At 48.2% G+C, this 15,308-nt stretch overlaps 1 protein-coding gene across 5 annotated transcripts in view; it reads right to left on the reverse strand.

Moving 5' to 3' along the window:
- Positions 1 to 4,326, reverse strand: part of ZNF423 (zinc finger protein 423) — a 314,359-nt gene extending 310,033 nt beyond the window's left edge. For 4 of the 5 annotated variants that reach the window (XM_044428039.1, XM_044428038.1, XM_044428037.1 and 1 more), the window contains exon 1: positions 1,615 to 2,691. In XM_044428039.1, the coding sequence (XP_044283974.1) occupies positions 1,615 to 1,654 (40 nt within the window). In that variant the 5' untranslated portion in view covers positions 1,655 to 2,691. Of the gene's footprint in view, positions 1 to 1,614; positions 2,692 to 4,307 lie in introns of those variants that run through there. The other variant, XM_044428042.1, reaches the window with a different exon arrangement.
- Between the last annotated feature and the right edge of the window lie 10,982 nt (positions 4,327 to 15,308).

The raw sequence follows: 15,308 nt of genomic DNA on the forward strand, positions 1-15,308 counted from the left end.
TTGCACAGAAAGTCTAAATGGATCTAGCGTACTATTCAGAGGTTTTGTTTGTGTTGCTTTTAGCCGCTTGGAGTTGTCCATACAATGCCACATCCCCTGGAAAGGGACAAGATGCCTCTCTACTAAGGTGAGAACAGAGTCCATATGCAGGTATATAGAAAGAGGATCTTATACAAAATCATACTGGCTGGTTCAGTATCGCCTACACTGACTGGCAGCCACTTTCCAGCATGGAGTCTTTTCCTGCCCTACTTGGAGAGGCTAGTGCTGAATCCAGCACCTCCTGTACTCAGAGCATTTGCTGTCAATGCGTGTCATCTCCAGATACTTTTCCACGATGCAAGATCCCCATGTCCAAGAATTCTTTCAACCTTGGCCACAGCCCCTAGGAGATCTGTCTTAGACAATAGGGCAGATTCAGAAGATACCTTTCCAGGGCTCCTGGTGGACCATCTTCCGGTGCAGAGGGGTTTTTGCAATGGAGAAAGGGCTTTGAGCAAGACTTCGAACACCTGTATGCACGGCTTCCACTTAGAGGACCTCAGGATACCAGGATCCAGCCATTTTTGTGCTGCCCTCTGGCAAAACTCCAAGCTTCATAGCTTGGAAAGTGATTTTAACAGGTAGCGGTCACAGCAAATGAAGCAAGCAAGGGTCAAGAGCCAGAAGGAATGGCAGAAACCCCAGCAACCATGAGAACTAGAACCCTAGACTTTGTTCGTTTGTCTTAACAAAGCAAAACAAAACAGTCAATGTTTCCTTTACTGTTGTGACCAAACTGGGAACCCTCCACTGAAACCACGGGATTTATGCTACACCACGGGGCTATGCGACTCTTTCCCTGGGTTATATTTACACCTGACTCTTGGCTGACGCCTCTCAGTCCCGCATGGTGAGCCACACTCAAGATCTGGCTGCGTCGCTGCATCCGGCTCTGTGCACCTGACCAGAAGTTCGCAACACTGGCGATCATTCTGTGCAAGGCCGCGCATCTCCGCTAGAACCACAAGTCTTTCTGCACGGGGCAATGCCGAGACTGGGTGAAGGCAACCCCAGAGAATTCGGCGAGGCAGCTCCCTGGGGTTTCGCCCGGCAGCCTGCGCCCGTATCCAGAACACCCTCTGTGGAACTAATTCCTCAACGCGCAGAGAGGCCTTTCTTCTCGCCTGCAGTGCCTGGAAAGCTGGAGCTCGCTCCCGCAGGCAAGCCGCTGGCAATGGCAGCCCAGGACGGCACCAGAAGTTCCCCCTCCTTGGAGCAGAAGTGGAAACCCCCAGAAGCGGCAGACAGAAAGCGGCCGCCTCTGCTCCGCGGTGCACGGGCTGGCCCGGGGAAGGAAGCGCGGGGAGGGGGTGGGGTGGGGTGGGGTGGGGAGGGATGGGGAGGAAGGCTCTGCGAAATCGCAATCCCCGCCAAGGTTGGCCCCAGCCCCTGATTGGTCACGCGGCAGAGGCTGGCCGGCTGGCTGGCGCTTGTGCCGCCGCGTTCCGGAGCCGGCGGCGCGAGCGGATCCGACGGCGAAAGCGGCGCAGCTCCGGAGAGGGAGAGAGGGGGGCGCGCGCGCGCACGCCCGCCCGCCCCGCGCGCAGCTCCGTCACCCGGCCAGCAGCTTACCTTTCACCGAGCGCGGCTTGGCTTGCTTCCTTCTGGACATTTCCAGCTCTGATATTCTTCGCTTTTTTCCTTCCTTCCCTCCTCCTCCTCTCTCTCCTCCTCTTCCTCTCTTCTTCCCCCCTTCCTCCTTTTCCTCTCTTGTTTTCCCCCTCCTCTTCCTTCTCCCACTTGGAAACTTTGCTGGCGAAGCGGCGGCGGCGGCGGCAGCAGAAACAGCAGCACGCGAATCGATTATTTGATTTCTCACTTCTTTGCCTGTTGCAATGCGGCAACTTCCAAGTCTATTTTTTTTTAAACACCCACTTTGGACGCCCAGAGATCTTGACCTCGCCTCTAGCAAACCCTTTCCCCTTTTTCCGGCCCCTTTATCAATTGCAATTTGGGGTCTCCTCTCTCTCTTTCTCTCACACACACACAGACGTTGTGCAAATCAATAAATACAATTTAAACCCACTATCCAAGCTTCTTGTGCTTTTTGCCCCGCTCCTTGTGTGCTTTCATTTAAACTTTCTCTTTTCCTTTCGCGCCGTTCACACTTTTAAAACAACCCACCCCATTTGCAAAACAAGCGAGATCATGCCTAAAGATGCGAAAGGGTGGCGGGAGCGGGGGGGGGGGGCGCCTGGAGAGGGCTTTTGATTTTGATTTTGTTTTTAATTACCGGTAAAGCAACCTGGTTGCATAAAACCCTCACAATGCCCCCCTGGCTCGAACTGCGCCCCCGTTTCCTTCTCCCTCTTTTTTCAAAAAAATCCGATTTCCTTCGCAATAAGGGTCCCTGCGTTTCCAAACCGGGGCCAACGACAATATACGGGAAGGATGTTTTCCCCTTAAAAAGCCATGATCCTCTCGATAATCATGGAGTACGGGGCAGTCCTCCTGAATCTTCCTCCTCCCGCCACCCCGCTTTCCTCCTCTCTCGCCCTCTCTTTTGTGGGGCTCTTCACAAGCTCCGAGGAGCTGGCGAGCCGCGTCCTCCCTCGCGCCTCGCAGCCGGTCCGGGCTGGCGTCCTTCCTCTCCGCCGCCGCCTCCTCCTCCTCCGCCTCCTCCCGCACAAACGCACTTCTGAAAACAAGGTAAACGTTTCTTTGCACGGACGTAGGGCTCGCTAGCTGCCTCCATGTGTTAATCGCGGCGAGACGGCCCTGACCCGGCTGCCTTCATCGCTGCTCCAGCCGCCGCCGCCGCCGCCGCCGCCGCTGCTGCCGCCTCGCGTTTTTATTTTCTTTAGCGCTCGCCAGCCTCCCTCTCTTTTCTTTGTCCTGGCTCTTTTTCCTCCTCCTGATCTTGCTGCTAGGGCTGCAGTGCAGACACACATAATAAAGCCAGGCTTGGCTGGAAATGTAGCTGAGTCCCAGCAGGAGGATGTGAGGAGTGGAGTCCCGGCGGGGGAGCGCTCTGATCCCGTAGGGAGCCCCGCGCAGCCTGGGCTGATCAGACGGAGAGAGAGCCAACAGCACCGAGCCATGGACAGCCCTGGAAATACAGCTCCGATCGCACGCAAAACGCGGACCGGCGGCGAGGGCGGAGGCGGCGGATCGAGCGCGGCACCGGATTGGAGTCGCCCAGCCTGAGCCGCCTCCGGGGCGAGGGCGGGAGGGGGCGCGGCGGGCGGCGGCGGCGCGGAGGCGCACGGGCGGCCGGGCGCACGCCGGGGTGGCCGCGGAGGCTGCTGCGCGCCCGGGCCCCCCCGAGCCTCCCCCTCCGTTGGAGCGTCTGGGCGGCCGCCGTGGCTGCATTCCTCTTACATCTCTCCATTAAAGTTTTAGCCATCTCTCCATCCTGCTCCTTCCCCCCTTTCCTTCTGACCCACTTTGATCCCCCCCCCCCTCGCAGGATCAGTCTCTCCAAATGCAACCTCTGCCGTTCCTTCCTTGGTTTTAAAGCCCGTGGCAGGCTGGCGCTCGGCGTTCAGCAAAGGGTTGCTTTTTCGGTTGGTTCTGCCCCCCTCCCTGCTTTACCTAGCGCAAACTTTCCGGGGGTGTGGGGGGGGGGAGCGCTCTGCGAGGCTTTTGTTATTGTTTCTGTCGTTTTAATAAGTTTTAATAAGCACAACACAGCAAACAGCTGCCGGATCAAAGATTTCCAGCTGTGCCGGTCGATTCTGTATGGGTTTACTCAGAAGTAAGGCACACTGAAGTTGTGCCCAAGAGCTTAAAGGAACTGCTCAGTCCCCGGTGGATTAATTTCGAAGCAATTTCAGGGACTGTCTCTCGCGGTGGCTGCAAGATCTGGAAAGGGAAAGGTGTACCCCCAGAACGCGAGGGAGCTAGAAAAAGTTCCAGCACAGCTAGCATGCTGATGGATTAGGTTTATGCCAGTGGCTGCAGCCGTTATAGGAAAATTCTGTATACATTTGAGAAGATATAAATACCAGCTTACCTGGCAGTGGAAGAACCTATCCAGATCCATAGGGGGAGCAGAAAGGGAGGGGCAAGTAACATTCTCCCCCGTAAAAGAAATAAATTTGGGGAAAATGTAGATACACAATATTTACCAACACTGAGCATATTTTACAGTTTAACATGCAACGCATCATTTATAACTCAGCCTCTACAACTGCACAATGTGGCATAGTCATGAAAATCAGAGCCATTTCATTTTCTAGACCATCTTTTAGGGTAAAAAAAAAAATCCAAAGACATTCTGCCACAACCTCCGAAGTGTCTATGCCATGCAGTGCTACACATACCTGCTCAGAAGCTGGTCCCATGGAGTTGAATGGCGCTTGCTCCATCTGAAAAGCAGGAAAAAAATGCGGAGAATAAAAACGGCAAAATTTATAATAAGCAAAGGGGAGTGTATTATTTAGACAAAACGGCCTCATAGACGCACCATATTAGATACACCATATTAAGGACTAGCGGCTTACGTCACTCTAATCCTGCCAAAAGCAGGGGGGTACGGCTGGGAGGGCTCCCAGGGGTGCACAACTGGCACCTTTTTGATTAGCACAGCTGTTGAAGTTTATCTGCTTCCCCCTCACAGTTCCCAGTTCCCTCCAAGTTTAGCCTAATCCCCACAGTAGGAGGCAGGGAACAATAATCATAGATTGTTCCCTGTTGTAATGCAGATGATGCTGTGGTCTTGAATGGATAATTCAGGACCTATTAGTTTTACAAAAGACCTGCTCCAGGTGGAGGGGAGAATTCCTGGAACTGGTTTGTTCGTACAGACCAACACAGGTGCTAGTTTTCTTTAACTCTTCTTTGGGTTGTGCCTATAGGGACAATATTTCCCACCAAGCCACTGCCTTAAAGTTTACCTAGAAAATTGCACACCTTCAGAGAAACACCCCCTCTGCATACCTGCAGCCCACCTGCCTGGGAGGAGATGAGTAACTCATGCAGAGAAGCAATGGAGAGCTGCCTCTACCCCCATTCATATCCCTCCTCTAGGAGACTGACAGCAAGCAGCAAGATCCATCAGTCATTCTGAGAGTGAATAGCTGCTTCTTCTGTACGTCCAAGAAGACCCTTTCTTTGTTGCCATTCATATCTTGGCAGGTGCCAAAGGTTCCTTCTTGGAAGACCTGTGAGTTACTGGCTTAATAGCATCCGATACTTTATTGTCTTGGATGAGTTTACAGTACCAGGCCTCAGCTCTTGAAAATGTGAACTTATCCTTAACGAATCCCACAGAGCATGTACAGAGTGGCTTTCCCTACCACACTCCATATGCCTGGCACTGGGGATGGGGGGGGGTGACTTCCAGGGGAGGTTACATGCATTCCAAGTGACTACAAGTCCTTACAAGGTTGCCCACTGACCAATAAACTATGTTTTGGCTTGTGCTGCTTTAAAGCAACTCCAGCTGCGTAAAAGCAGCAGGTGGAACTTTGCAGTGCATGGAAATAAAGAACAGCACCCACCTGCAGTTCATGTCACTATTAAAGACAGAATTAGGGAAGTCAGTTGAGAATCCTATAAGCCCAGCTGTGGAATACTGAAGGGGAAAAAAACCAAGGCAGCACACCTATATTTCTGCAAGCAATCCTACCAGGAATCTGAGAGACAGAAATTCTAGAGTTGCACAAAGCCCAAATAACTCTATTGTTATCCTCCTCCACAGACTGTGACTGCAGACCATGATAGCTTTCTGCCCCAGCATCTCATTTCCAGAAACCCTCCGCTGCTTGCATTAGAAACCCAGATCAAGTTATTCCCAAGAAGCACTACTTGGGAGCAATCTTTCCTTTAATCATTCACTAAGCACTTTATAACGAAACTTAATTCATTTGTAACCTTTCAAACAAGATCTAACACCCCTTTTCTCTTTCTTAACTACCTGTCACCCCTTCCTTTTTAAACTACCTGCCTCCTTTGGATACTACTGCAGGGGGATCATGAGGCCCTGAAAATGTTCTTCATTTCCTGATCAATAAGTTCAGTCTTAAAGACACAGAAAAGGAAAATTCATTCCCTGGGTTACTAGTTATCCAGGGCGACCTGAAGCCATTCCACACACGCTCGTGCACCCCCCCCCCATAGCATCTCGAATCCCACAGAGATAAATCACATGATTGTCTTGCACTGGAAACAAGTAAATATTTCTTCTCTCATTTTAACACTGGATTAGAAGAACTGTTTACTTATTATACCTTTCAATTAGAAGAATTAAACAACTTTTAAATATGGAGGATTCTGGGATTCTTTCTAAGTTTAAACAACAGCTCTTCATGTTTTTTAAATGTTCTTTCTTTCCAAAAGTGGAAAAGACACAAATCAATGTCACAAGAACACTAACGAAGTTATTAAGCGAAAAGCATCTGCAATGAGAAATGTTACTTCCTTCTTGCTGAAAGATATCCTATAAATACTTGGGAGATCACAATCTCAGTCCAGCCTAGGTCTGGTAAGGATGCAAGCCTCATCTCCTAACATGCCAGAGGGCAAACTCTGGCCAGGGAAGGTCACTTATCCAACCAGTGGAGCCTTCAACTATTCCTCCCTGGAGGAAGTCAGACTCTCACCTTCTACCACAGATCAGATAGAAATGTGGGGGATATGGGCAGGGGGCTTGTCTGTATGATACCTGCCCATTAGGAATATCTCCTCCGGACATCCTAGCATCACCTGTCCCAAATCGGCTTCCAAATAAGACAAACCCCAAACACTGTGAAGCCAATTCCCAGTGGACACATCAGGATTCTCTCAACATGCCTACTGGAAACCAAATGAAAAGCTTTTGGCATCAAGGGGTGTGGCCACTTCTATTTCGACATTGGGGATGTAGCCACCCTCCTGGACAGGGCAACAAGGCATCCTCCATAGCCTCAAATTGGTTGTCCTCCCCTCCCCTGTTGTAGCTGTACTTGGATGAAGGAGAGAACCCCTTGGGCTCAATTCTCCCGTTCCTCCCCATGCACGCGTATCCTGCCCTTTCCAGAGCACAGTCTGGTTAACAAGACATCTGAATGCTCCATTTTGGTCAACCATTGTTAGCAGCCAATTGTAGTTCATAATGATGGTTTGCAAATGGTGGTTTGAGCAAGTGTTGGTTAGCAAAAATGCTGGTGCATGCATGGAGCTTACTGGGTTCAGCTCTGCAGTGGAGAAACAGCCAGATGAGAGTGAAAGAAATAGCAAAGGGGCGGAGTACACAAACTGGGACTCCTAAACACTGAAACAAGGCTGAGCAGTACCAGGAAATGGCATACTATTTCCGAGGCGTGTTCCTGTCCAGGTCTCAAGCCAGCTTGAACCAGGAGCCTTGGAGTGGCTCCTTTTAAAATTCACCATCCTTCTGAGAGTTTCCCATGGTTGCACACACTGCAAAGGGGCATAGGACTGTGGCCAGCAGACAGACCTGATGCTGATTATTTTGCTGGCTGGCTGAGGACAGGAGAGCAATGAAGGAACTAGGAAAGATGACCAAGGATAAGGACAATTCACTGGAGACCAGGGCCATGATCTTCCATATCATTCTATTTTTGATCATTATGTATGGGTGCAAAAGCTGGATAGTGAAGAAAGCCAATGGGAAGAAAACTGATGCATCCGAAACATGGTGCTAGAGGAGAGCGTTGTGAATCCCTTGAATGGAAGAAGACCAACAAGTGAGTCCCTGATCAATTAAGCTGTAACTGGCCCTGAAAGCCAAGCTGACACAGGCTTTCATCTTTCAGGCACATCATGAGAAGGCAGGACTCCCTGGAGAAGACTATCATACTAGGAAATGTCAAAGGCAGGAGGAGAAGGGGAGGCTCAATACAAGGTGGATCAATTCGTAATGGAAGCACCAGCCTTGCATTTACAAGAGCTGAGCAGGACTTTCATCCATAGGACTGTCATAAGTCAGAAGCGAATTTGCGCCACGTAACAAGAAGAGGAGATGTCAGAGAGCTTTTTATCTCATGCTTTACAGCCTCCCCCCTGCAACGGCAGTCCTCACCTTCGGGATAATATAGGCCACTAGACTAATGCCTAATGTGAAAGCTTGGTGAGCAAAGACTTGCTTTTTTCTCCTGCAGGTATCACTGCCATAAAGGTGGCGAAAGTGAAGACTGATCTAGCCACTTTTTTCTTAGGCCCACCCCCTTTGTTGAGATCCGCCCACTCTTGCTCTGGCCCCGCCCCCTCAGTCATGTGGTCTCCGGGCAATTGTCTTTCATGAAAAATAGCAAAGTGCTGCACTTTGCCTCAGGGCTCAAACAAACTAGTTCCCCCTTCCTTCCCACTCTCTTTTCTTCTTTGCCCTACCCCTCAGGTACCTTTGACTGTAAACAATTGGTCACCTGTCCTATTTCCATTCTATTTGGAATCTTGAGTTTTCCTCCCTAGAGCGGAAATAAGGCACAAGAAAGTGACAAAGCCAGTGTTTTATCAGAGCTGTTTTGGAGCAGCAGGGTATCTCCCAGCCCAAAACTCAATCGTAGCTGAAAACACGAAAGTACTTCCATGTGAATCCAGAATTTTAGACAAGCAACTCTAAAATTTCTCTACCTCTATGTCCTCAACTTTCTGTAGATCCTGCAAATTAATAGGATAGTGCAGGTGGGAGTCATGAAACATTTATTTTTATGTACAAACCTATATATTTCAGCATACCCAGTGGCCTTCATGAGAACACAGAAAGTAACAGGTTGCGCTCTTTAATTTCTAATCTCACAGGGTCGAGTTTGGTATTAGAACAAGACAGCGCCTCAAGACAATGGCTGGTTTCATCATGGGGGTGGGGGAAAGCTTCTTTTCCCCCTTCCTTCCCCCACATGCTGCTGGACCTGACTAATTCCCTCCACTGAGCATAGCCTCCCCATCATCCAAACCAGGGCTGTGTGCAGTGAGGCATAGACTCAAAATGCCCTTGGCGCCAATAGGGGTTCAAAACCATCCCTATTGCATATTTTGCTAGGCTGGGATGGCACAGGAAGCTGCGCACCTCAAGCGTAATTAGGCAAATCACACACCTGGACAATGCTGCCATACACCATGCTTTTATCCCAGCCAGCCAATCATGTTCTGCTCCATGCTTCATCATGCCACTTCCGCTGAATTTTGCTGTCATTGTCCCCACCCCAGAGATGTTAGCACTCCATGGTCAGTGAAAACCCTCAGCCCTCACTGGTCCGTTTCTTTGCTTTTGCATGACTCCCTTATTTTGCCCCCTAAAAGCTCGTTTGTTCTTCTGCAAGCCTCAGGGCTCCCTTGAACTTCCAGATAACTCCCCCTATAGTTTCTTAATGCACCCCTTCATGGATGTGTCATCACTGAACCACTTAGGTTGCACATTAGGAGACAGGATTGTAATCATTTCTCCCACTTTAAAATGGTATTTTTAAACATAATGTTTTATTCGGTTCCTCACAATAAGAAAAATGGTGTTATGTCATGCTTCTATTTTGCTTTTTAAAGTAGTGAGTTTACAGTGGTGCAGGAAACACGATGCTAAAAATATCTGGAACACAAAAGACTTGTTCACCCTCTGGTGTTGAAACACCCATTTGTAATGATCCAGTCTTGGGCTTAAAGCCTCAAGTTATGGCTTTGGTGTAATATCCAAAGGTTAGAATCTCACATTTTAGGAGCAGATCCATGAACTAGTTTAATAAAAGACTTGTGTTTTCAAACCATTTTGTTGTCTCTCAGGTGTCTTATATCTTCATTTATGAAAGTTTTAATAAAAACACACTGCCTGGGAAGGAAATGTAACAACAAGATTAAGTGCTATCAGAACCTCTGAATTCTCTGAAATGCTCAGATTCTTTCTTGCAGTGTTTCTTCTATTTTTTAAAATCTATAACGCCCTTTAATATAAATATTCTCATGGTGGCTTGCATAATAAAAGAACAACAAGTTAAAAGCAACCTACAGTGACGGGAAATTAAAAAAAAATCTAACAGTAAATAACGTGAGCACAGGAGGAATATTTGTCTGCCACCGAATAGCTAAGCAGGGATCCTGCAAGGCTCCCAAAGGAGACAGTTCCATGAATGGGGTGCCCCCCCCCCCAAAAGGACTGTTCCCACTTGCGGCCCCTGGATTCCTGGAGGATGAATACACCTTTTTGAAATGGCGTGGCCCTTGAGCCCTAGCGTTAGCCTTAAATGTGCAGCTGACATTGAAATACAAGGAAGCGGAGAAGCAACACCACAGTTGTTACGCCCTGACTCCAAACCAAGTCTAGAAGGATTCACTCCAGTCGCTCCTCATGGCTCCATTCAGGTCCTTGTCCAGCAAGTGGGCTTATAAAACAGGAATGCAGAACCTCAGGCTCTGGGGCCGGATGCAGCCCCCCCCCGAGGTTCCACAGAGGGCCGCATACCTTTTGCATAACCACCCACCATTTGGTGATTTGCCAGCTGTCGTGAAGCTCTGCCCGTCCTGAGCAGCTGGAATGCCACACCTACAGTTTCCTGACTGACAGTAAGAGCTTTAAGCTGAATTACGCTCGCGTGCGTGCCCCTTTCCCCTTTCATCCCATCCACCACTCCACTGTGCTTCCCAAGAGCTTCTTTGACATCCCAGGGGCCGAAAGAGCTGCAACTCCCTTGGAGTAAGGCGTGGGATTCAGAGTTGTACGCTCCTTCCTCAGAGGGTCACTTCTAGGTCCTATCACCTAGGAGATGGTGTTCATCCATACATTTCCCTCTGGAGCTGGCTGCTTGCAAACCAGGTTAGTGGTTAGCACTAACTTTCAGGACCTGATTAGTGCTCATCCCAATATGGACTGGGAGAATCTGTCCTGGCAGTTCAACAGTAGAAAGGAAATGCAAGAGGAGAGCAAGCAAGACTCAAAATAGCAACTTCTGGTCCCAGCAGCTCATAGTAGAAGAGCCCAGATGGCCAACTGCAATTAATTGAGACTCTATTTTTTAAAAACATGATACAGCCATTAATCAGCTAATTGCACCTATTAATCACTTTATACATTCTGTCCTAACAAAGGAGTGTTAACAGAATACATGGTTCCTATTGAAATATTCATTGTGATTATAAATGCTTTGTTTCTGGAAATATGTATGAATAAAGGTCGAAGGGTCAGGCTAAAAGCAATCTATGTGATAGTTTAGCCTGGCATAATATTGGCATTAATTAGGTGGCCCACCATGCTGGCACCATGGCCAATGGCAGCCCTTTTATTTGGATCAAGTGATCAGTTTTCCCAGCAGGCCACACTGAGAAGCAAGCAAGGAATGGCCGACCCAGATGTGCTTAATACATTGCATCTTTTGTGAATTAATCCCAGATATGAAATTATCTAACCACACCTCTTGGGCCAATGCACACTCCGGAACTTTTCAACCAGGCATTCCTCTTCTCCAGACATGTTGGTGCACTCCTCGGCAGCATAAACTTATGAAACATGCTAAACACATAATGTTGAGACAAAATTCACTTTTTAAATATGTCTTTTGGGAGCAGGTTACCAGTTTGCTTAGTTTGCAAATTAAAGCAGGAATGGAACAGAACATTGGGCAATAGCCACCAAGAGTGAAACACATCAAAAATAGTGTGTAGGCTTATGTCAACAACTGAGCTTTCCCTGATTTGGCTCCTGGATTTGACAAGTTGTTGGTTGTTATGAGGGCGATAACTGTCAGTGCTGAGAATGCAGTTGTGCTGGAGCGGAGCGTGAACAGCAAGTTCTCAACTGTGCTTCCTCAGAAGTAAGTCCCACTGCCTTCAATGCCATTTACAGCCTTGTACATGTAGTTAAAGCTGCAGCCGGGGAAACAGGAGTTTCATTCAAGGAATTAAGTGGAAGAAAACGTATGAATGTTAATCTTAGCTTTCTGAGGTGTCCAATTTGTTTGAAGACCTGATCAGTCTGTTGTTGCTATCTATCCTTAGGTCAGATTAGAAACATACATGTTCTCTCCTTGCTTCTGTGGATTTCTGGAAAACACAATCGCAAGTTGCGTTCAGGCAACCAAAATCGCACAGTAGCATGGCTTATCCCAACACGCTGCTCCCCACTTGTTTTGGAGCAGAATGCACATAAGCCACAACTGATATCGCCAATGGACATGAATTCTGGCAGGTGTAGTCCAAAAATTCCTATCAGAAAGCAGCTTGAAGCTTGCAGCAGAAAATGAAGATGGAAGTAGCGGATAAGCATAGAAGGTTTTCAAAAATGAACACTTGCTCCCATGTGAAATTCTATGGATGAGGCACAAAGAGAGATGACTTATTTAAGCACTCTTACAAATACCTGGACCTCACTGGAACTTCCATTTGGCTGAGGAGATCAGAGTTTGAAATCCCACCTGGCCACAGAACTTACTGGGAGACTGGGAATCAGTCACTCTCAGACTGACCTATTCTCAGAATTGCCATGCAGAATGTGCTGTGAGAAGAAAAGGGGTGAACCCCATCCATACATGCTATTCTGACCTCATTAAAGAAAAGGTGGAATATGGTTGTGATTACTAATAATTCCATTTCCTACATCTTCACCCCTCCAGTAACTTGAGAATTGATTCACTTTCCCTTAGTTTGGCTATCCAGGTTTCAGGATCAAGGCCTGGGGTTTGCCATCATGACAGATAGTGGCTTGCTAGTCTCCTGGCTTGTTTACTGCCTGCTCTTCTCTTCCCATCTTCTGGGTTCCTTGTTCCTGCTGCTCTCCAAAGCCAAGTTCTGCTTTTCCAGCTCTGGTTGATAACCTACCCTGCTTCTGGCTTTGACCCTTCTTTGCAATGTTTACTTAACTCTCCCTAGGTTTTGCCTAGGCTCTTCCACTGGGATCAGCCCCGCGGTTTGCTCTCAGCTCTGTTTTAATCCTGCCAGAACTTGTTATCTGGTCTGGCATCAGAAGCTGGCATGCAGAGATGCCTGTCAAGGCCCACCGCTCCGCAGGGGGCCCATTGTCAAGGGCCCCCAAGTCCCTGCTGCTAATTCTTTCCACAACTGCCACCTGCTCATTCGCTTACACACCCTCTCTCAGTGGCCCAGAGGGAGAGAACAAATGAAGGATGGCAGGGAAGAAGAGGGAAATGCAGCTGCCAACATCTAGCCAGACACCTGCCAGCTCTCACCCGAGCAGGTGAGCAGGCAACAGAGTCGAAGAGAAGAAAGGCAGCTAGCTGCAAGGAAGAGCTGGGAGACCAGGAGCTGACACTGCTCAGCTTTCCAGCATATAATCCTGCAGCAAAGCAGCAGGACCCATGGGCTGAAGCATGTGACTGCTGGCTACCTTTCAACTGCCTCTCCCTGCAGCAACACAAACATGCAGCATTTAAAAAAAAATTCTTAGGGATTTAGATTTACCCATGGGCAGAAAAGCATGCAGCAAATTTTGGAAGTGGCATGGTCCAGCAAAAATGCATCACTCAGGGTTAACATGGACACGCTTCTGAGTCTTCACACAAAACCCCCAGCCGCTGGTCACCCGAGCAAGCAGAGAAATGCGCAGACATTTGCCTGTGTGGGGAGAGCTATATCAGCCCTTCTGCAATGGGACAATCCCAATCCTGGGCACTCTGCTGGTGACTCTAGGCCTAGCTTTGCTAAGCCGCAGCCTGCTGGGAAGGGGAGAGCGAGGGATTTGGCCCAGAAAGCTGAAGTGGTGCAGGAAGGTGAGCTGATTGTAATGGGCATTTATCTTTTATGCTTAGGGGAGGCGGCATATGCAAAAGCCGAAGGGCAGCTGCCTTTAATCCTTGTGCTGTTAAAAGGGGAATTTCAGGACAGAAGCTTGCATGACCCCTTTCCTCTTCCACACCATCATGAAAGATGCAGGAGACCCTGCCCTGTTTTACATTTGGCCGCTCTAATTGCCATACTCGGAAAGGAAAGTGTTTTTTCCTACTTTTGCTCCTACGGAGGAAAGCCACCACACAAGCTATCTCCCCTAGAAGTTAATTCTTTTCTGCATCTGTGCATTCTCGTCAGGGTGCCTCGGTTTCCTCATATCGAGGTCTGCCTTCCTCGCTGTCATACCTCTCTGTTTTGATTGAAATGTGGTATGCCAACTTTCTATTTATGTTAAGTGTCCAAAGGCATTAAGAGCAGACACACAAGCGGCATTGCAACAGGCGCGTTCAGATTTTCCGGTGCAGCCAGAATGTCTCCTTCCTTTATGTATTCCAGGGCCATATTTATCTTGACAAAGCCGTTCGAGATATTCTGCTGTCCTTAAAGTATAATACTGTTCTGCAACGGTACACACAACTGCCATTTGACTATCGACTGAATAAATAGTTGGTGCAGTTCTTCAGCGGAGCCTTGTTCCTACTGTGTCACACAGATAAAAACACAAATCGAGTAATCCTTCAGAACAGGGATGGGCAGCTTTTTCTCTGTCTACAGCTGCATTCCCTAATGAGGACTTTGCTGAGCAGGGTTGCATCTTGGTGATCGGATGAGCCAAAGCACAGAACCAAAGCAGAAAGTCCAGGGGTTGCCCCCTTTTGTCCTTCCGCCACCTCCTTTATGTGAGCGCATTCTACCTTCTAATTAGTATCGAGTTCAGTGAAATCCATTCTTCTTCCCGTTTCTTCCTTTCCATGGCGGGAACTTTCCATACAAGGTGCTGATTAGCTAGTCCCAAAGACATCATGGGGTTCCTTTCCATTCCCTGGAGCAGTTCTTCAAATGTTAAAACTTGTGCCGTGATTAATAGTTTCAACCAAAAAAAGCGCCAAATCAGCCTCCCAGGAGATGGAGATGAGCATGGTACTGTTCGGAAGTTGCTTCTGAAAAGGCAGAAAGTTTTTCTTCTTCTGTGTATAGTAAAGAAGTCGTCAGATGAAGCTGAATGGTGGGAGAGTCAAGTCCAGCCAAAGGGAGTACGTCTTCACACAGCACAAAGTTAAACAATGGGATCCACTACTACCTGATGTCATACTGAAACCTTGTTCAGACTTAGTTTTACTTGCTGAATTTGCTAGGTGGGGAAGTGTAGTGTCCCCTCTCTGAACTTTCCTTATCACCTTAGGGACACATTTCTGAGAAGGGAAGCCCCTCCATGCAGTTTTGAACATCAGAAAATCAGCATTCAACAAGAATTGTTTTTATTGCTGTGGTGGCTTTTAGTATTTGTAATACTGATTCTATTGTAACTCGCCAAGAGATTCCTTATGGACTAGTGGGTGGCATATAAGTTTAAAAATAAATAAATTCAAAATGTTAGGATCAGCCTCTGCAGAGAGAGAAACCTCTCCTTTTCAGAAAATCATCCTCCACACACAGATGAATAGAGAAGATCAGCCAGGCTGAGCTCCCTTCCCATGCAGACACTTGTGGGTTTA

This window comes from Varanus komodoensis, unplaced genomic scaffold (genome assembly GCF_004798865.1).
Source record: "Varanus komodoensis strain SLA01 unplaced genomic scaffold, ASM479886v1 scaffold19, whole genome shotgun sequence".
Lineage (NCBI taxonomy): Eukaryota > Metazoa > Chordata > Lepidosauria > Squamata > Varanidae > Varanus > Varanus komodoensis.